The 23840-nt window shown below is 34.0% G+C and overlaps 1 protein-coding gene and 1 pseudogene across 1 annotated transcript; both read left to right on the forward strand.

Moving 5' to 3' along the window:
• The first annotated feature begins 9021 nt into the window (after nucleotides 1-9021).
• On the forward strand, nucleotides 9022-9706 carry LOC125843586 (sugar carrier protein C-like; annotated as a pseudogene).
• Nucleotides 9707-11307: 1601 nt separating this feature from the next.
• On the forward strand, nucleotides 11308-14527 carry LOC125845859 (uncharacterized). Its single transcript, XM_049525361.1, has 4 exons — nucleotides 11308-11637; nucleotides 11743-11886; nucleotides 12127-12705; nucleotides 13019-14527. The coding sequence occupies exons 1-4, from the start codon at nucleotides 11308-11310 to the stop codon at nucleotides 14525-14527; spliced, it is 2562 nt and encodes an 853-aa protein (XP_049381318.1).
• Nucleotides 14528-23840: the final 9313 nt, after the last annotated feature.

Here is a 23840-nt window from a genome sequence, read left to right on the forward strand (position 1 = left end):
TCCTCTCGGTCCCAGAGTGTTACTAGCTTTACCCTCGCTTACATAAGTGTTAAAGTTCTTTTCTCTCGAACTCGAACTTTGACTCTATTTCTTCCAGTTAATTTAGCTTTTTTCTAAATATCATTTTTCTCTCGAACAAATGATAGATACATGCTCACTCCAATGCGTGCACTCTTTAGAATACATGAATAACGAAAGGTAAATTATAATTTGCAAATATAAATAGCCTATCACTCATTTTTACAGAATTACACTTCGATTTACGTCATAGATCCCAAAATCCCAATCTGAAGAATATAATGAAAACATGTCGAGAAAATTACTTAGAAAAATAAGCAAATTGATATGTACTTTGATAATTCAAGAACTGGAAATTCAACTTCCAAACTTAATTTGATTTTAATCTTCAAAAACCAACAACACAGAATAATGGAAACTTGTTCTTCGTTCAAGATAAGACGCGATAAAAAGTAAAAATGACCCAATTAATTTAAATAAAGTGTTTTCAAAAGAGTCCTACTCGAAGTAGAACTGAACTGTCGGGCACCTCAAGGATGCTACCACGATCTGTCAAAGGCTTCACGGTCCGTGAAGCCCTTCGTGGTCTTCACTTAGAACTTCCCAACTTGGGTCTTCAATGCCTGCATACTGGAAATTGTATCACGAACCGTTATAGAGACTACGGTCCATCTGGGTGTCCGTGGTCTTCACTTAGAATTCCCCAAGTTTGGGTCTTCAATGCCATCACACTGGAAATTGCATCACAGACAACACCAAAGACCGTTAAAGAGACCACGGTCGTCTGGGTGTCTGTGGTCTTCACTTAGAACTCCCCAAGTTTGGGTCTTCAATGCCATTACACTGGAAATTGCATCACGGACAACACCATGGACCGTTAAAGAGACTATGATCCGTCTGGGTGTCCGTGGTCTTCACTTAGAATTTCCCAAGCTTGGGTCATCAATGCCCTCATACTGGAATTTGCACCACGGATTTTATCACAATCCATCTTGATCTTCACGGCCCGTAAAGGCGTTCGTGATCTTCACTTGGTTTGTCAGCAACTCAAATTCCATCTTGCACTTTCACTTTTTCTATCTTCTTTCACCTCCATTTTTTTCACTTGTAAAAACACTACGAAACACAACATATCCACATAAATACACTCGATTCTAGTATTAATTCTTAGTTTTCAAGCATCACATATGCCAAGATTTCGCGGCACATCACTAAACCGTACAAATCCTCCATCAATTTTTTAAGAGTTTTAAAGTTTTCTTTCTTTCCGCACATATGTCTGGAACATCCACTGTCTATTACCCACATCCCATTTTTGTAGGTTTTCTTGGTTTGCTCCTCCAAGACAGACAAATTAATTTCTTTTAGGTATCCGGGTATTTTGGGTCCTTAAGGGTTAGGATTAACCGCTTTTGGTCTCCGAATCCATTTTCCAAAGGAAAATTTCCTGCAGTGAAAAGATTTATGGCCAATGTCAACGCAAGTAAAACAAGTGATTATAATAGATTTTTAGGCAAAATGAAAAGAGGAAATATGGGAGACATTTAAGATAGATTTATTTGACCTGACTGAACTATGACTAGGAGACTTTCTGATGCTATTTAACTATATTTTCATTTCCTCCAGTTCTTCTTATAACATGTCAACTTCAATTTGATTTGCTTCTAGAAGAATTTGCCAGACCTTTTCTTGAGCAAGTTTGTTATATTCATCGATAACTTTCTGCAATTCGTCAGTAAACACACTACAACAAAAACAACTTTTAGCGAAAATATATATAGACATTAATAAAGAGTGCTAAAGTCTTTACCGACATTAGTTAAGTGCCATTAGAACCAATATCGCTAAAGGCTTTAGGGACATATACAAAGAGTGCTAATTGCCGCTAAAAATATATATTTAGCGGCAATTAAGCTATTGTCGTTAATTAATTGCCGCTAATGATATTTTTTATGTAGTGTCAAATCTAGAGAATTGTGTAAGTTATTGCAATTTGAATAGTTAAAAGGTCTTAATTCACTTGATTCCCCTAGTGCAATGAATCATCTGTTGGTGGTTTCATCATGATCATGTTTGGATATTTCTTCTTGACTCCAGGCCCCAATACTCTTTGGATCTTCATTTCTTCGGTTGTTTCTTCATTTTCGCTCTAGACAATTTTGTTTAATGTGGCCTGGTTTTCCATAGTAGTAGCATCGATCATCATTTATTTGGTATTCGTTGTTCTTGAAATCTTGTTGAGGCCTTTGTCTCAAATTTGTCTAACTCCTCGATTGATGAGGGCCATTCCCTCACTTTGAGTTTCATCTATCTCTTCTTCAACTTCAGTAGTTCCAGCAGTGAATGCGATAGTTTTTCTTTTATCATCTTTGTGGTATATGTTAATATGGTTTTGCTCATAAGCATTAAGATTTCCTCTGAGTTTGTCATAAGTCATATTTTTCAGATCACCATCTTCTAAAATGGTTGCTTTAGTGTCCTAGGATTTTGGGAGACTTCTAATGAGTTTCCTGACTTGCAGTCCATTTGAGTATATCTTCCATTTTGAATAACTCATATTCATTCACTATTGAATTAATTCAAGCTTCATTGACTATATTGGTTCTTTCATAGGTAACTTCATGTTTGTCCTACATTTCTTTTGTTATTTCACTGGCTGAAATCTTGTCATATTCTGCTCCGCTAACTACACAGTACAACAAACTTATTGCCCTAGTGTGGGGGTGAATTAAAAAATTCCTAGCATAGGGAGTGAACAAAGGCTGAAAATGGGGATAGAGAAAGTGAAGAGGGGGAGAATTAAAAAATTCCTTTGGTCGACTTCCTGTGTGGAATAGTCGACTCACCTGTAGATTAGTTTAACCATATACGATAATAGTAAATTCAATAAATAAAGGACTCACAGAATTCTATAGAGTTCAGAACACCAATGAGCGCCTACTTCCAGTCCCCTTGGGTTTCTAGGGTTTCCTTAAGAGTTTGTTATGAACGTGTTTACAAAGTATTTCGACTTGGAGCCCTGTCTGATATGCAAATCAGATCTTCTACTTTGACACAACCTCTACTTGTATAACCTACACTTTGATCTTTCTTTCTCTTTTCTTTTTTAGTTGTATACTTATGAGAATACAAAGCTTTTATGAAAGACAATAGTACAAGTTCAAGTGAAGTGTGTGCTTCACAACTATGACTAAAGGAGGTATATATAGATATGTACGTTGTTTGCTCTTGTAAGGAAAAACCCAAGGGTGTTTCTCTCAATCAAGGATATTGAGGGATTCTTTTATTTAGGTGATTTGTTGATTCATGTCCATATTAGATATGTGCATGATCAAACCTTCCTTCTTGAGATGATCTTCTCGAATCCCGACTTGATTTGATTCTCTTTCTTCTCCTAATAGCTTCCTTGATTCTTGGATGGATTGCTGGATTGATGATGATCGTCCTTTCTTAATCGAACGGTTGCTAGGATTGTGGGTATCTTTAATTGATTTGGAATTCCTCTAATCATGGCTTTCCTACCTTTCGTTGGATATCAGATTGTATATGATTGGCATTGTGGGTATCTTGAATTGATTTGAAATTCCTCTAATCATGGCTTTCCTCTCTTCCGTTGGATATCATATTGTACATGCTTGACTCTTTTTCTTTTTGGTTTCTTTTCCTGCGAAGGGCACGAATAATTGTTTAGAGTCGTTTATTAAAATCAACTGGTTTTATGAGGTTAACAACTAGTTTTTCATTAAAAGACAAATCAAGTCAGCTTCGCCAATGCGAGACCCTGTTTGTGAACGCAAGAGGTCGGGCCCAAAGGCTTCATGAATGCGCTGCCTAGCCCGTGAACTCGGAGGGTCAGCTCCCTTGACCTTCACGATCGCGATGCAGGGCCTGTGAACATGATCACTGACTTGAATGGTCTCTGTGAATGTGGCACTAGGCTCGTGAACCTAGGGACCAGAATCACTAGTCATTGTGAATGTGGCCTGAGGTGCACAAATGTGAAGATGAGATGGGTGTTACAACAACTTATGCGCATCAGCTAGTTTAACAAGTCCCAAAATTCCCGACAGGGTGCTCAAGATTCATTCAGAACGTCGTGTACACAAATAAAATATGTTATCCCACTAAATTTGACATTCTGAACTCAATGGAGATGTCAAGACTTCAAACCGAGTTCAAATCAATGATAAGTGGGTAACACACTCAAACTTCATTTAAAGCTGAATTCTACAAGGTAGCTTCGAATGAACCGAAAGTCTTGAGATCCGCATCAAAGGTTCATCCAGACCAAACTCGAAGTTCCAAAGCTAACAGAACCGTCAGATTTTTATTCCAAGGTCGTCTGCCTGAAGTTTTGACCAAAGTTGAACGTTTAAGTTTCAAAATTTATAAAATACGAAAACTTGCACAAAAACCAAACGAATGACTTGGAGATGGAAATGTCAACCCAAACAAGTCATAAATGACTTGGGATCGCTATAGGTAAGCTCTAAATACCGAAGAGAACACAATAAAGAGAAAATAATATGGAGGATCATTACATGGTACGGGCCCAATTATAATACAAATCTTCATTTTAATGATTTAATATTTAATGAGATGGATAGAAGTTTTTGAGCGGATTTTTCTTATTTTGGGGTAGTCTCTAATTTTGTTGTTAAATAAGATTTTTCTAATTTTATTCATATAGCTCATTTAATAAAAAAAAAATATTGACTAAATTAATAATATCTACAATCTAATTCACTTGACAAAAAATTAGAGGAGTCCTATCGTTTACATCATAAGTTTTGTAGGAATTAAGTTATGTAGTACCACCCTCGGTATCTGGGATATTTTTGACAACTTATTTTTTACTTAAAATGTTGAAGGGATAAATTATAAGCCAACAAATTTGAGGATAAAAATCACCCCAAAATAAGAGCCTTTGTTTGAATAACCCTTTTAAATTTACTAAGTAATTTTATATTTCGTTCAACCTTAATAATAATTTTTAACAATCTAAAATTTCAATCAATTTACATGAAAAAAGCAGATTTATAATATATTAGTATTCAGGAAAAAAAAATAAAAAGCAAATCCAATACGTTATATATAATTGCTATTTTTTCGATTTTTGCTATGAGTTTAAACTTTTTCCTATACAAATAAGTGCAGTAGTAACTTTTGCATATTGAGAAATGAGAAGTGTTCAAAATACTGTGGTCCACAAGTTGTTCAAGAAAAATCCAAATAAACACAAAAGTAGAAAAACTCAACCGGCCACCACTTTTTGGTCGAGGGTTTGTTCAAAATTGCCAGGTAACATTTATATTGCAATATTGTACAATATTTTTAAAAAGCCAACAATTAAAATACCAAAAGCAACCTTATTTTATTTGTATTGAGTTAATGTCTTTTTAAAAATGTAGTGAGTAAAATGATAATCCACTATACTAATTATTATTTTCTTAATAGGTACATCAAGTTGAATTTAACAAGTAAATCCAAATAAAAGGAGTAGCAATAATATAAGTCTATAAACAAATAATTGATCATCAAAAGTCTGTTTGTAGCTCTTTCTTGATTTGTCAAAAATGACAAGTAAAAGTAAAAATCGCATTAGAAAATATTTGACAAGTAAAAGTGAATAAAGGGAGTACTAGATATAATAGTTTGTGGCAAAACTTGTCCATTATATGTAATAATCTTTGTTTCGATTTAAGTGATACAAATGAAATTTGGAAATTCAATTAAACTTTTATATGATTTTATGTTGAAATATTTGATGTTTTTAATCATTATGATTTAATCATTTTAAAATAATATGTGTTTCTCCTTATTTGTGTGGCATAAATGAAATTTAGAGAGTCAATCAAATTTTTTATATGATTTTAAAAATATTTTAAATTGTTAATTATTATAATTTATAGTATTTAAAGTAATTTTTAAATAATATATGTTATTTTCATGTACCAATTTATGTGGCATTGATAAAATTTCAAGAGTTAATCAATTTTTTAAATATCTTTTAAAACATTGTAAATTATTATACAACATAGTTCTTCTTACATAATTTTTAAATATATAAATAAATATTTTAAATTATTAAATATTATAATTTATAATATTTTTAACAATTGATTAAAAAAATTATAATTAAAATAATATTAGAGGAATCCCAATACAAGCACACAACTGGTGTAGCCTCTATATAGTATATAGTACTAGTACTAAATACTAAACTAAATAAACTAGCTAATTACTACTTATATATTATTATTACTAATTTCTATCATATAGAAGAGTGAAGACGACCAGGACGACCAAGGGCAGAAGTGTCTTTTCAAGTCAAGTCAAAATTGTCTAGAAACCTCCTTTCTTCTCCAAAACAGAACTAGAAACATCGCTATACTCCAAACCCAAAATAAAAGAACCCTTCAATTCTCCTTCAGCGTTCGAGAAAACCGTCCTCTTTCAGTGCCATATCGCCAGCAACACAACTGTGAGATTAATTGATACGTGGTTATGCAAGACTGCCATGACTCCAACTCCGCCATTTGGACTCATAAGGACGATTCAAGGTAAGTAATCTAATCCATTAGTTATGGTATGTTACATGCTATTTCTAACACATTAAACCTATTTCTAGAAATATCAGCTTTCTGATCTCTTTCCCTCTTTTAGTTCTCCATTAACACTCTCTATTTCAATGAGTATTGTTGCAGTTGTGCGAAAAGTAAAGATCAAATTTAGTAGTTAGAAATAATGAATCTTTCCCTCCCTGTATGTATAAACTCTCCATTTCACCTTTATTTTCTGGATTTCTCCTTCTTATATCAATAACAATAATTTTCCGGTTTGCTCAGTGTTTGTTGTTTAGAAAATTGTTGCGGAAACTATATCTTTAGTTCTCAGATAAAGCCGTAAAAGTTATTGGAAAGATTAGGCAACGCTTGGCCTAAATAAAGTTACTAATTCTACCGTTCTACTACAAGGACATATTAGTTGTCAAGATTATTGGTAAGTACTATTTGGACACAAATTTTTCTCAAATCTCACACACTAAGGAGCACATGCCTTTCAATTAAACACATCCTTTCAATAACCTTTAGTTTTAACAAAAGCCTACAGTGAAATTAACTACAAATTGCCCTCATCCTGGAATAACCATATTCAAACTTAATCATCATATAGCTGTTGTTGAGGATAATTGTAAAATTCTCTTTTACTCCTTTTTCCATATGGTAACTCATACTTGATTAAGTGCCTGTTCAAATTCTCTTTTACTCCTTTATCTATAAGGTAACTCATACTTGATTAAGCGTCCATTTAGATTGACTTGTTTTAGGTGTTTTAAAGCAAAATGCATATAAGCACTTATTTCTAAGTAAAAATAACAAAATTAAGCCAAAGTCAATCCAAACAGGCTTTATATCTTCTTTGTTTTACCCCTCCATAGTTCCCTAATCCTTTTTGCTCTTTCATTATAGGATAGATACAAGAGCTACCATTCTTTAAACTCACCGGTTTAAAGAAAAAAGTAGATTAATTTGAGAAGAAATGAAACTATGTAGCATAAGAAAAATGGAAAAGTTGTATGTTTGCTCATTACAATGATCTCGGAGATAATGATACTTTATGCCCAATCAGTTCTTGGATGATCTGCAGAATATCCTTATATGTGAGGGAAAGAACACGCAGAAAATTATCTTACACAAATTAGTTTCCCAATAAGTATTGACACTATTTTTACTATTCGCATGCCTCAATTATATTTGTTTTGTTGTTGCTTGAACATATCGTAATAGTGAAAGCTTGCTGCCATAAATAAGTCTCCACTTTCATGGTTAAAGTGAAGACTTTTCTATTTGAGTTAAGCATTTGACAGAGTTTACTAAATGAATTTTAGAAACTAATACTCTTCTTATAATAAGTGTATCTAACCAAAGACAAGATAGTTGTTAACAAGTAGAAGCGTGGTTGTGGAAAATTTGAAGACGGAGAAGAAAAACTTCTTAGAACAATATAAAAGGGCTCTTCTAGGCTACAACAATTATATTTATAAAAAGAAAAATTCATAGAGTGTCCCCTACTTTTCATAACATGTGTTATTTTAGATGGATATCACTTTCAATTTTTTTGGTATAATGTGCTTCATTAGTTCTTTTTAATTTCTCATTGTGGCTTTTCTTTAGCGTAATATACATGTTTAACCTGCCTTGAGTAGAAGAAAGAGTTGTACTATAAAGTTCAGTGGTTTCATTAAATATCATTGAACTTTAATAGATCATTGATGAAACATAGGAGGTCATTTCAATTGTTGTAGTAGGAATGTTAATCTTCGTGATGAAATTTAATAAACTACAATTGAAAGTTCTCAAGAGAAGTACAATAACAAACTTTCTTTTTCATTGTTTCGGCCAGTTACATTTACTATTGATGTTGGATAGCTTCTATTATTTACAATTTGTAGTATCAAGTTCAGAGCACCTTACTTGAAGTAGGATTATAGTGTTGAGTTTGGAGTACCTTTTTATTGTAATTTGAATTTTTTTTATCTTTTCAAGTACACAGAAAGTGTATATTGACACCTCCTTTTCTGTGATGTTTTCTTAAAATTGATAAAGTATTGCGTATTATAATCGTAAAACTAAAACCTCATATTGTTCAACTGCCACAATTGTTTCATGTGGCCATGTTTGAGATCTACTGATTTTATAGCAACAAATTTGTGATATGCATACTGCAAGTCCAACAAACTGTTGGAGTTGAACTGTGATGTTAAATTAAAGATGTGTATAATGTATTAAAATACTATCTGAATCTTGAGGTATTAAACATGTTAGGTAGAATGTTGAATTTAGAGAGTTTCCTATGTAGAAAGAGTCATTGTCTTTTAATCACAGTAAAGGACCAACTATTTGTTGTTTTCTTCTTTTAATTTCATTTAGCTTGATATTTTTGTTGCAGGATAGTTAACATTGTTTTTATTTCATTGAATTGCAATGTGTGCAACTATACCTATCTGAAATGGCTCCATACAAATACAGAGGAGCACTCAACGTTGATTTCAACTATCCGTCACAATTGGTATACTTGTAGACCATTTGTTGAACTATTTATTTGCCAAGATTCATTGGGGATGGAGGTTGAGCTTACGAGGTGCCATGGTACCTGTATTAATCATCACAATAGGCTCATTGTTTCTCTCTGAGACCCCAATTCCATGATCGAACATGGTAACCACGATGAAGCCAAAGCTTAGCTGAAGAAAATCAGGGGAATTTTAAAATGTAGATAAAGAGCTCAATGATTTAGTTGTGGCAGCTGGGACTTCTAGGAAAAGTGAACACCCTTGGAGGAATTTATTGCAAAAGAAATATACACCACATCTCACAATGACAATCATGATTCCATTTTTCCAGCAACTTAGTGGAATCAATGTGATTATGTTCTATACACCAGTGTTGCTTAAGACTATTGGTTTTGTTGTTGATAGTTCACTCATGTCTGCTGTGAGCACAGACCACTGGTGGAGTCAATGTTATTGCCGCTGTGATTTCTATTTACTATGTTGATAAATTGGGAATGAGACTCTTATTTCTTGAAGGGGGAGTTCAAATGCTCTTTTGCCAAGTAAGTTCATTTCATCTTCTTGGACTTTTTCATGGTGAAATTTTCATATGTGCTATTACATGACCCGTTCTATTTGACATATCGTAAAAAAGAATTATACTTAAAATGACTCTATTCCATCGTAGTTAGCCAAACATATTGAGATCCATAAGAATAACCGAAATCTTGATACTATGTATATAGTTGAGTAAAAACTATGAGGTATTTTGGGGACACCATTAATTTATGTCTGAAATACCAACATTGATTGATGAATCGAACCTAGAAATCTCAAGCTCAAGTTGATGTGAAATTTACAGCATATATATAAATAAATAAATAGAAGAAGCAAGTTATGTTACAATTGTTGTTTGGTTAAAGGTTGTACCTTTACCTTCTATATTTGNTGGCTAGTACGGTGCTTATCCGAGTTTGTTGGTGAGTCCTCAATGATTCGAGGGCTATGTTATGTTTCCTACTCCTATGTTTTGAGACTTTAGCTTGCAATTGTATTTTGACTATGAGGGGAGCCGGTAGTATGTCATGGCCCCCGTCCTATCTATGTATGTAGAGGTGTGCGTTGGACAAGTATTTTGTAAATGAGCTTGACTCTTGTTCTATGATGTCATTTTGAAATGGTTTGGCCTTAGTCCCTATTTCCCGTTAATTAATGTTGAATGTACTTCCGCGACCGATGAAGTGTGATGACAAGTTTGAGAGGCTTGTTTGGGGTTCCTTCGGGTTCCTCATTCACCATGTCACGTCTAGGCCCTAGGCTTGGGTCGTGACAGATGGGACTACTAGTTCTTACCTATGAGGCTATGGTTGCAATGAATTTTATGGGAAGAGTTAGGCACGTGTAATTTTGAAGATTGTTGCCTTATCTTAAAAAGAATGCATGTGCTTTTATATGTTTTTTATGTGTATTTTAGACATCTATTATAGCAAACATACAAGGAACTAAAAGTCAAGTCCTGACCATTTGAGGAATGAATGACAGTACCATTGCTGGTGCAAAATATTAATATTACTTGGCTAAATATATTGGGCCCGTGCTTAGCACGGGCGACACTCATCTAGTATATGTAGAAGAGGCTAGAGCACACCGCTGGCCGTCAACTTGTGATGCTTCAGCTGTGTGCTCATCCACTTCTTTAGCTGCTTGGCTTACTGGTTGCAGCATGATATTTCATGCCCATGGTCCCAAGATCAAATCCAAGCAACATCACTTTTTTATTTCTTTTTTTAATTCACTCAATTTATTCATTTTTAGCTTTTTTGGTGGACCCAGTTTAATGTTCTCCTTTTATTTATTTATGTATTTTCATCGTTTCATCATTTATCTAATTTAGTGTTAATTAAAAAGGAATATTTCATATTACGTAAATATTTTTCGTATTCATATCTTAGTTATTCCATCTTCTATCTTGCATAAAAAGCAAATTAAATGTCATCGAAAAATATTTTGTTTTATATAGTTAAAATTATTATTATTATTATTATTATTATTATTAATATTATTATTATTACTATTATTCAAGAAAACCTTATTTACATAGGTAAATATAAGAAAAAAAGCTTACCAAATAAGTATTACTTAATAAGTAATACGAAATCAGACCAATTCGATAAAAAACTTGAGTTTCTCTTCTAACCAAGAAGCCTAAAACCTGATTTTGCCTACTATTTTCAATGGCCACCGGCCAGCCTCCGCCAGTTGAGGTTGGCCAGACGCAGGGACCATTAGAGGAAGTAAAAATATCATATGCAAACACTCTGGTAGCACCAAAAAAACCACATCATAGTTTGCAGATTAAGCCTTTAACATATTTGCATAGGGAACCAAAGCTAGTTTGGGAAGAGGAAGAAGTACAACATATGATTATTAACGAGGATCTCCAATATGCAGTGATTGGAAAATTTTCTTATGGATGGCCTGATATCCTAGATTTGAGGAAGTTAATCCCAAAACAATGTGAGCTAAAAGGGGAAGTGAACATAGGGCTTCTGTGTAACAGATATGTATTGATCAGGGCATCACTGCTTGAGGACTATGTGAAGCTGTTATCGAAGCCTCAATTTTACATCACTCACAATCATTGGTCTTATCCAATGTGAACACTGAAGTGGGACCCTTTGTTTGATCCAGAGGAGGAGACGACCACCGCGATAGCCTGGATATCTTTCCCATCATTGCCACTGAACTTTTTCGGTAAGGAGACAATAATTTCAATGGCAGCAGCAGTTGGAAGACCATTACAGGTAGACCTGGTAACTCAGAATAAAACAAGACCTAGTTGTGCAAGGGTAAAGGTAGAGGTGGATTTGTTGGGAGAATTCCCAAAAAGAATAAATATTGGAATGAGGAAGAAAACAGGGGAAATCATGGAAAAATGGGTGACAATCAATTATGATTATGTTCCAAAATATTGCAAAACTTGCAAGCTCCAGGGACACAATGAGAAAGACTGCTATGTAATTCACCCATAACTTTTCCCACAAGATGAACAGATAGAGGAGAAAGAACAGAAGCAAGATAACAAAGAAAATAAGGGGGAAAGAGGTATTCAAGCTGATGGAAAATGTGCTAATGGTAAAAAGCAGGAACAAGGTGACAGAGTGCAGGAGGATAAAGAAAGGAACACAAATTTCAGGGAACAAAAGAGGAGGTATGGTTACGAAAATGGGTATCAGATTCAGAATAGAATGACAACACAAGTATGGAATGTAAGAACTTCACAAGTTAATTCAGAGGTGACTACAAAGAATAAATTTGGGGCATTAGAAGGGGAAGATGATAAGCAAGATACTTTTACACACCAAGCAGATGAGGGTAATAAAAGTTTACCAGCACAGCAGAAAGCAGTAACACAGCAGGAGGGAAATAGAAGAGAAAGTGTGATATGGTCCTCTAATTTTCACATAAAAGAGAACAAGATGGGATTGGAGCAAATTGATAGCTTAGAAAATCCTATTGAAAAAGATACAGGCTCCAATGGGACACAACTGGAGGCAAACAAGGCAATGATTGATAAGGAAAGGGAAAGAGGGAAGATAAATGCACTGGAATTGCAGAAGGAAGATGATTTGGCAAGGAGAGGAGCGATAGTTTCAGCACACCTAATATTGAGAAGAAAATGGCACAAGAGATACAAAAAAAACTAGACACAGAAGAAGAAGAAAACATGGATGCTAACATACGTTGCATCAGTAGAGAGGGAGATCTATCTCCAAGACATATAGGACATTTGAAAGGATGATATGGGACTCACAAGAACAACAAATTGGGCATATCTTATGTTAATACAAAGAATAGAAGGGGCAAGGCCTTAAGTCTTGATCAATGATTAGTAAAATTATATTTTGGAATATCAGATCAGTAAAATCTCAAAATTCTTTTCAGAGACTACTGGATCTAAATAGAAAACATCACTACTCATACATTGCTCTCTTAGAGCCTTTTCAGAGTCCTTCAGAAATAAATAGATACAGGAGAAGACTTGGGAAACAACATGCCAAAGTTAATTGTTCTTCCAAAATATGGTTGTTTTGGGATGAAGAGTGGGAAGAGCTGGATTGTATTGACTCAGTGCAGCAGATTATTGTCTCTTTCAAACATAGAAATAATAATGCTCAAGTCAAGATTACAGCAGTTTATGCTAGATGTAGTGCCCTGGAGAGAATGGAACTGTGGGAAGACCTAGAAGAGGTGGCTTGCAACACAGATTGCCCTTGGATGGTAGGGGGAGATTTCACTACTATTATTGATGAGTCTGAAAAGTTGGGAGGATTACCTGTCTCACAAGTAGAATTAGAGGACTTTGTACAATGCATAAGCTCTTGTGAATTAAATGAGATAAAATTCTCTGGAAGTTGTTACACCTGGTGGAATGGCAGAATAGAGCAAGATTGTATATTTAAAAGACTGGACAGAGTCTTTGGGAATAATGCATTTATGGCTGAATTGCAGAATACAAAAGTCCAACATTTGATTAGGGAGGGTTCAGATCATGCCCCACTACATGTTACTTGCAGTACAGGCCAGGAGCAAAAATATAAGCCTTTTAGATTTCTCAACTTCTGGACAAAACATCATAGTTTTCAGAAAATAGTGGAGGATGTATGGAAGATGGAAGCAACAGGCTCACCATTCCCAGTAGTGCAAACCAAAATGAAAAGGGTGAAATTGGCTTTGGTGCAATGGAGTAGGACAACCTTTGGAAATATTTTTCAACAGGTAGCTACATTGGAGGATTTAATAGGGGCCAAAGAGGTTCAGTTAGAAATAAATGCATCAGAAGAAAATAGGACAACATTGAAGAAATCTGAGGCAGACCTAAAGAAATACCTGCACATTGAGGAAGAGTATTGGAAGCAAAAAGCAGGCATGAGATGGTTTAAAGATGGTGATAGAAACACTAAGTTTTTTCATGGTTTTGTGAATGGGAGAAGGAGAAAGATGCAGATATCTGTGATAAAAACCAGGCAAGGAGATACAATAACCACCACTCAAAATATTGGGGAAGAGGCAGTGAATGTGTTCAAGGAACAATTTAAGGAGACATATGTGCCTACAGATTTTTCAATGCTAGAACATATACCTAAAATGATATCAGAAGAACAGAATGAAGAAATGGGAAGATTACCAGCTGAAGAAGAGATCAAAGAAGTGGTATTTACATTAAATGGTGATAATGCAAGTGGACCAGATGGCTTCTCTAGACAATTTTTTCAAAGTTGTTGGGATACTGTGAAAGGGGATATAGTCAACATGGTAAGAGCCTTTTTTTGTGGTCAGGAGCTTCCTAAGTTTATAACTCACACCAATTTGGTTCTTATTCCTAAAAAGGAGGTGGTGGATAGTTTTGGTGATTTGAGACCAATAAGCCTANGTATTTGCATTAAATGGTGATAGTGCAAGTGGACCAGATGGCTTCTCTAGACAGTTTTTTCAAAGTTGTTGGGATACTGTGAAAGGGGATATAGTCAACATGGTAAGAGCCTTTTTCTGTGGTCAGGAGCTTCCTAGGTTTATAACTCTCACCAATTTGGTTCTTATTCCTAAAAAGGAGGTGGTGGATAGTTTTGGTGATTTGGGACCAATAAGCCTAAGCACATTCATTAACAAGATCATGTCAAGACTGTTACATGATAGATTAGTCAAAGTACTACCTTCTATTATATCCCAGAATCAAACAGGTTTTGTGAAAGAGAGAAGCATCACAGAGAATGTGCTTCTAGCTCAGGAGATCATCAGGGACATAAATAGGAGAAATAAACTTCACAATGTGATGGTGAAATTGGACATGGCTAAAGCATATGATAGAGTGTCTTGGATCTTCCTCACAAAGGTGTTAAGGAGTTTTGGATTTTCAGAAAGAATCATTGACATGGTGGTAAGGTTGATATCAAACAATTGGTACTCAGTGATTATGAATGGGCAGAGCTTTGGTTTTTTTCAATCTTCAAGAGGATTAAAACAAAGGGATCCTCTTTCTCCAACATTGTTTATCATAGTAGCAGAGGTATTGGCCAGAAATCTGAATCATTTATTCAGGGATCAGAAGTATAAGGGCTTTGGACTACCAAAGTGGAGCCCTGAGATTAATCATTTGAGCTATGTTGATGATACTATATTATTCTGCTCAGGACATTCATACTCAATGAAGAAAATGATGAAGGTGTTGAGAGAATATGAACAAGTGTCAGGTCAGATGATAAACCTAGACAAGAGCTTTGTATATTTGCATGAAAATGTGCATCTTGGTGTATGCAGGAAGATAAAAAGAATAACAGGTATTAAGCAGGGATCTTTTCCTTTCACTTATCTAGGATGTCCTATTTTCTATGGAAGGAAGAACAAAACTCACTTTGAAAGTTTGATAAAAAAGGTGATGAAGAGAATAAGCTCCTGGCAGAATAGGTTACTCTCCTTTGGAGGAAGATATGTCCTAATTGCCAATGTACTACAATCATTGCCAATATATGTATTTTCTGCCATGAACCCACCAGCTTGTGTCATTACCCAACTACATAGAATTTTTGCTAAGTTCTTTTGGGCTAACACTACTGGGGCCAAGAACAAGCACTGGATGAGCTGGGACAGAATGTGCTATCCAAGAGAGGAAGGAGGATTGGGATGGAGATCACTACATGATGTTTCAAAAGCCCTGTTTGCCAAGCTCTGGTGGAACTTTAGAACGTCCACAAACACTTTATGGGCATCTTTTATGTGGAACAAATACTGTAAGAAGCATCACCCTAATATTGCTCAGGGATATGGGACATCTCATGTTTGGAGAAGAATGACATCAATAAGGGAGGAAGTAGAACATGAAATCTGGTGGCAAAATAAGACAGGTATATCTAGTTTTTGGTTTGACAATTGGACCAAACAAGGAGCATTGTACCATATAGAAGATACTGCAAAGGAAGAGGAGGTGGAGGTTAGGGAGTTCAGTACAAAAGAGGGGTGGAACAGGGAAAAGTTGCTTCAGAATCTGTCACTGGAAATGACTGATCATATTATGGAGAACATTTCACCTCCAAACATTTTGTTTGGAAATGATGTGGCCTGGTGGATGGCAAATGAACAAGGAAGATTCACTGTTAAATCAGCTTGGCAGATTATGAGAAACAAACATGAAAATAGAAGAGACTTTGAGCTAATCTGGAATAAGGGGTTGCCTTTTAAGATTAATTTTTTCTTGTGGACAGTATGGAAAAGGAGGATTGCCACTGATGACAATCTTAAGAAGATGAGAATCAATATAGTGTCCAGATGTTGGTGTTGTGACAGGAAAAAGGAGGAAACAATGACACATTTATTCCTAATAGCCCCCATAGCCTACAAGCTATGAAGGTACTTTGCTCGTTTTGCAGGAATCAATATTGATGGAATACATCTTCAACAACCCATAATAGCTTGGTGGAAACATGAGGCAACACCAAAATTGCAGAGCATATTCAAAGCAATACCGGCCATCATCATGTGGACTTTATGGAAGAGAAGAAATGCCCTTAAGCATGGAAGTAACATCAGTTGGGAAAGAATGGTGGAAATGGCAATAGAAATGGTAAGGCAGATGGTGAAGACTCAGTTTCCATGGATAAAGAATATGAGATAGACTTGGCAAGACATAATACAAGGGCTCAATCAGTACAAGCCAAAGATACACTTCTTGAGGGTCACTTGGAAACCTCCTGAAGATCATTATGTAAAGTGTAACACTGATGGAGCATGCAGAGGTAATACTAGTTGGAGTTCTTTTGGGTTTTGTATTAGAGATGATAAAGGGGATCTAATATATGCTAAAGCTAAAGGTATTGGAATTGCAACAAATATGGAAGCAGAAACTGTTGCCATTTTAACAGCCCTTAGAGAGTGTTATAACAGAAAAATGCAGAATGTGATTGTTGAGACTGATTCACTCAGTCTCAAGAAAATCATTCAGCAGTCTTGGAGGGTTCCATGGGAAATAGCAGAAAAAGTGGAAGAGATCAGAGAGACTATGAAAAAGATTAGAACAAAGATCACACACATATTTAGAGAGGGTAATAGTTTGGCAGATTCATTGGCTAATATAGTTATAGAATCACAGGCAGAACATCAATATAGTTGTTTCCAGGAACTACCAGTGAAGGAAAAGAGGATTTTAAATGCAGACAAAGCACAAATTCCTACATTTAGAATTAGAACACGCACAATCATCCCACAATGAGTCCATGACAGGCCAGAAATCACACAAGATTAATTACATTCGACATCAAGCATTAACAGAGAAGGGCGAGGAACATTACTTATTCACAAATATTCTAGAAAGTAACATCAAGATCACCACACAGTATTTGATAGATAGGAGTAGTAAATTTTATTTTTAAAAAAAAAAAAGAGGGGGGGAGGGAGGGGGGAAGGGCAATGTAGATCGAGGAGGAGCAAACTCAGCTAAAAGGCTTCAATTAAGGAGGAATGCGGTGCAGATCAGAGCAACAAGTTGGTCCTTCATCATGGAAATGAAGCTAAGTCAAGCTGAAAATAAATGGAAGATTAAGAGAATAGATAAAGCAGGGAATGAAGCAAAATGGAGGAGAACATTACCTGAGCAGATTGAGCTTCATCATGGAGAACAATGGAGGAAGAACATCAAGAGTCAAAAGGGTAGCATCAAAGTAAGGAAATTTCGTTCATGTGAGTACTTTCCAATAAGAAACATATACCCTAATTGTAAGGGATTGGATAGTAAATGGATCGGGTCGTGTAGACCCATCCTATTTTTGCTTTGTTTTGTTTGGGCCATGGGCTTTGTACATATTTGGTTTGATTATTCAATAAAAGGTTGAAGAAGCCACCAAAAAAAAAACTTTAAAAAAAAAAAACTTAATAAGTAATACATTTAATTATTTTATTTCTCTATTTTTATCTGTGAATCACTTTTATATTTCAAATGTTACTATTAGATCATTAATATCATTAGTAAAAGAACATATGTCATTACATTTTAAAAAATTTAAAGTACCACAAATAAGACGCTTCAAATTTTATCCGTGCCATATAGATTTAGACAGAGAAAATAACGTATTATTTAAAAACTATGTGATGCTTATAATTTATAATAATTAAAAAATTAATTTTTTTAGAAAATATATATTAAAAAATTGAGTGGCTTTTCAAACTTCATCTGTGCCACATAAATTACAACAAAATAAGTAATATATATTGGGTCCATACTGGCACAAGCTCATGTATCTATTACTATATATATATATAAGAGGCTAGGAAGCAGTCCATTGGACATGTCTGCTTCCTAGCGAGGGTTAATTTTGATAATCTACTATTGTTATATGCTAAAAGACATTGTACTCCTTTATTTTATGATTGTACTATTATAATTTTGGACATTAAAACCAACTTTTGTTTTGCATTTTATCTTTAACCAGGCGAAAAGTTATCCAAAATTCTATGCACGTGGGCCCATCTTTTTCCCTCTATTCCATGTTGTTTAGTTTCATTGTATTTTTCTAATTTCATGATCTTACCTCTTACTTTGAAATAAGGCCTTGAAATAACAATTCGATTTCTCTTTAGTTTGTGTGTCACAATGTGTTGTTTTCACTTTGTATATAAATCACAAAATAATGAATTATTTAAAATATTTTATTACATATTTGAAAACTGCATAAAAAGTACTATAAATGAAAATAATTAACAACTTGAAATAATTTGATATCTAATACTCTAACTAATAATATAGAAATATGATGATTTGAAAACTTTAGTACTTTCTTTTATTTGACTTTTTATCTTGTTTTTCATTTAATTTGTTATATATTTGATAATTATATAAAAAATGTGTAAAATCATTATGTAATAACTTAAGATACTTTTAAAAACATAAGAAAAATCATATACAAAATTTTGTTGATTCTCTAATTTCATATTTACCACGTATATTGAAACAGAAGGAGTAATATGCATTGTTTGAAAAAACGTAAAAAAAAATACTATAAATCGTAGTAAAATAACAGCTAAAAATATTTAAGAATAGTATAAGAAATTTCCTTGACTTTCCTAAAATTATCCGTGTTACATAAAATGGAACAAAAAGAGTAACATATATTATTTGAAAATGACATAAAAGTAATAAAAATCACAATAAATTAACAACTTCAAATATATTTTTTTAAACAAAAAGTTTAGTTAACTCTCCAAATTTCATCGATATCACATAAAATTGAGACAAAAAATAATATATATTGGGCCCACACTGGTGCGGGCACCTAATATCTAGTATATATGCTAGGGGTGTCAAAAATGAACCCAAACATTGGTAACCCGCTCAGAATTTTAAGGGTTGGGCTCAAGATAATTTGAATTGGGTTCAATCTCAACTCACTCAAGTCTAACCCATTTTAAGAGAATTCTCAATTGAGCCCAATTCAATCTCCAATTTCAACCCGTTTTAAAACTCTTTACTATGATATGTTTCTAGATTAAAGGTATGAATTATTATCTATTTTACATTTTTAGGATTTATCTATCCATTTGTTAGTTTTTTGAAAAAAAAAATCTTGAGCGGAAATTTGAATTGTGATCATAAAAGTTAAATATCACTATGTTAAAATTATTGAGATTAATCAGGTCAANTAGTATAAGAAATTTCCTTGACTTTCCTAAAATTATCCGTGTTACATAAAATGGAACAGAAAGAGTAACATATATTAATTGAAAATGACATTAATGTAATAAAAGTCACAATAAATTAACAACTTCAAATATATTTTTTTAAACAAAAAGTTTAGTTAACTCTCCAAATTTCATCGATGTCACATAAAATTGAGCCAAAAAATAATATATATTGGGCCCACACTGGTGCGGGCACCTAATATCTAGTATATATACTAGGGGTGTCAAAAATGAACCCAAACATTGGGAACCCGCCCAACCCGCTCAGAATTTTAAGGGTTGGGCTCAAGATAATTTGAATTGGGTTCAATCTCAACTCATTCAAGTCTAACCCATTTTAAGAGAATTCTCAATTGAGCCCAATTCAATCTCCAATTTCAACACGTTTTAAAACTCTTTACTATGATATGTTTCTAGATTAAAGGTATGAATTATTATCTATTTAACATTTTTAGGATTTATCTATCCATTTGTTAGTTTTTTTTTTTTAAAAAAGCTTGAGCGGAAATTTGAATTGTGATTATAAAATTTAAATATCAATATGTTAAAATTATTGAGATTAATAAGGTCAAATTGGGTGGGTCAAGACCCAACCCGTTTTTTAGCCCATTTGAACCCAACACATTTGAGCCCAAAGTAAACTTGGACGGGTCAAGAACCAACCCAATTTCTATCTCAACCCATTTTAAATCTCTAATTTCAACCCAACCCATCCATTTGACACCCCTAATATATACTAATATTACTATATATAAGAGGCTAGGGAAGCAATTGTTCGTCAACATGTCTGCTTCCATAGCCAGGGGTAATATGTGTATTTACTTTAGTATTATGCTTAACTACTTTAGAAATCAATTTATTACTGACACTTCCACTTTTCTCTATGATGATGTCTTTTACATCAAGTATGTGCCCCTAACGATCTCTATGTAAGATTATTGTTTTCACGATCCTGATATTATGTATTAAAGTATTAATTCTTACATGTGGCATCCAAACTTGAATTGTTTGAACGGATAATCTTCATAAATTATATAACCGCATCAACCTTGGTAAGGTAATCAAGAGTAATCGCTGCCCACCACCCCTAAATATATAAATAATTTTGTTTTGTTTTAGATTGCACAAATTCTAAAAAAGTTTAATCTTCCCATAATGCAATAATTATGTTTTGTTTTAGATTGTGCAATAAATTAAAGTGGTCGTTATACTAAACAATAAATAATAGTGCAATATAGTTTGTTAGTCACCAAAGTGACCAAACTAGAGAAATTAACGTCTACACATATAATATTTATGATAACTTGACATATGTGGATTAGTACAATTCATTATTTATTGGCATATTTAGTATTCCAAGAGAGACTGAGTCTGTTTTTTCAACCTGATGCATGTATTATGTTTCTATAGTTTGTTAGTCACCAAAGTGGTCAAACTAAAAATGTATAAAATTATTCACATGCACAAAAAAATTATATTATGTGTGCATTTATATTCATATAGTTTGTTAGTCACCAAAGTGGCCAAACTAGACAAATTAACGTCTACATATATAATATTATGATCACTTGATGCATGTATTATGTTTCTATAGTTTGTTAGTCACCAAAGTGGCCCAAAGGTGAATATATCATTCTACGAATAGTAAAAATTTATGAGGTACATTAATATCTTTTCAAACATATATTGTATATCCAAAAATATCGTACATGTTTTTATTAAAAATATTCAATTACCTATTAAAGATAAAAATGACATTTAAATTATGATAATGTGTTGTAGTATCTACCCAAAGAAGAATTACGATATATTCTTATCGCTTTACTAAATTCACATTACTTTTTTATTTGTGAGCATGTATATCTATTTTGCAGTTATTCCTCTTCATTCGTATGCTTCATCTGTTACTATGTTCAATGGTTTGAATTTATCTGAATGCATGAACAAGTCAAGTTCCACTTAAGTGTGATGGATCTTGACTTGTCTTTGTTGAATGACAAACCTACTGCCATTACTGATAAGAGTAGTGAGGATGAGAAGTATTTTCATAAATCATGGGGGCATTCTAACAGATTAAGCCTTATGTTTATGCAAATGACTGTTGCTAACACCATTAAGATTACTATTCCACAAACAGAAAGTGTCAGGGAATACCTAAAGTTTGTGGAAGAACATTTTTATTCTGCTGATAAGTCTCTCGCTGGTACACTAATGGTTGAACTCACGACCATAAAGTTTGATAGGTCGCGCTATCACGACCCGGGAGCACCCCATAGTCATAACCGACGTACTCGACCTCGAAGAGGTCTAATACAAGCCTCTTAGCATTCATTCATCGCATAGACACTAAAACCATAAAGAATTAAAAACTTTCTTTACCAAGAAAACATTTCATAAAGAAAAAAAATAGAAAGCGAAAGACTTTCTAGACTTTATGCATGATGTCTCAAAACCATCTAATACTTTAGAGTACAAAATTCGGGACTAATCCCATACACAACTTAAACAATACTAAAAAGACATAAAAGAACATATTGGGTATTGCCCTCGAATATATGAGGACTCACCAAGTCTTCATCTTCAACACTTAGAAACCTATCAAATAGCCATGACATGTCATCATCTCCAAATCCCTACACTTTAGTCCAAAAAGGGAAAGAAAGGGGTTAGCACAATTAAGTACTAAGTATGGAAACCATGCAAAAACATGCTAAAAAGGACATTTGGTTGAAAGTCATGTCTTATGCCATTTTAGTAAAACTTCATGAACATTGACATATTAGACATATTATAGAACATGACCAACATATAAGACGTTAACCATATTATAGACATACTCAACATTTTCACCGCATAACTCATTTCATCATCCAAGGACCCTTATCTAAAGTTACCCTAAGACACACTTGAGTGAGACATGAAATGGCCGCCCATACAACCTCTTCATACACACCTAAGTGTTCTTCAAGGCTACTATAGACAAGAACCATCATGCTTCAAGGTAACATACCAAGTAACTCACTTCATTAACATAAGCTATTCATTCAACACATCATTTAGACAATAAGTCAACATTCTTCTTTAAAGCCATTTAGGACACATTCATGCATTTAAGGGACTTCACACTTTAGTCATATAGACTTAGAGAACTCACTTTAGCACCTTCAAAGGCTACTCGTGTCATGTGTAGATAGCATCCCATACTACTACCTACACGGTGTATAACCTATCAAGTAACTAGAGTTCACATTAAGGTCATCAAGTTCTACACTTAAAGATCCAAGTGTCAAGAATGCTCATAGCACCANCTTTTGATGTTTCATCTTTTGGCAGAGAAAAATAGTTTATCACCTTTATCAATGAATTTTCACATTATGGATTTATCTATTTGTTGAAAGAAAAAATCTCAAGCAGCGGACACTCTCAAAGTGTACGCTAATGAGGTTGAAAGACAATTAGATAGGAAAGTGAAAATCATTAGGTCAGATAGAGGTAGTGAATATTATGGAAAGTCTAACGAATAGGGACAATGTCCAGGTCCATTTGTAAAATTCCTCCAAGGGAATGGCATATGTGCACAATATACTATGTCATGAACACCTCAACAAAATGGTGTTGCAGAAAGGCGTAATCGAATACTTATGGATATGATTAGGAGTATGATGCGTAGTTTATTATTATTCAAATAATTGTGGATGTATGATCTTAAAACCGTTATATATTTATTGAACATAATTCCTAGTATGGCAGTTCCATAGACCCCTTTTGAACTATGGATTGGAAGGAAACCTAGTTTAAGACACCTGCATGTTTGGGGTTGTTAAGTGGAAGCTAGAGCTTATAATGCACATGGAAAGAAATTAGATTCTCGAATGGTAAGTGGTTACTTTATTGGTTATCTAGAGAAATCTAAAGGATATAAGTTTTACTGTCCAAATCATAGTTCAAAAATTGTTGAAATCGGTAATGCGAAATTCTTGAAAATGGTGAAGTTAGTGGGAGTGTTAAACGACAAAGTGTGGAAATTAATGAGGTAAGGGTA

The sequence above is a fragment of the Solanum stenotomum genome, chromosome 11 (genome assembly GCF_019186545.1).
Source record: "Solanum stenotomum isolate F172 chromosome 11, ASM1918654v1, whole genome shotgun sequence".
Taxonomy (NCBI): Eukaryota; Viridiplantae; Streptophyta; class Magnoliopsida; order Solanales; family Solanaceae; genus Solanum; species Solanum stenotomum.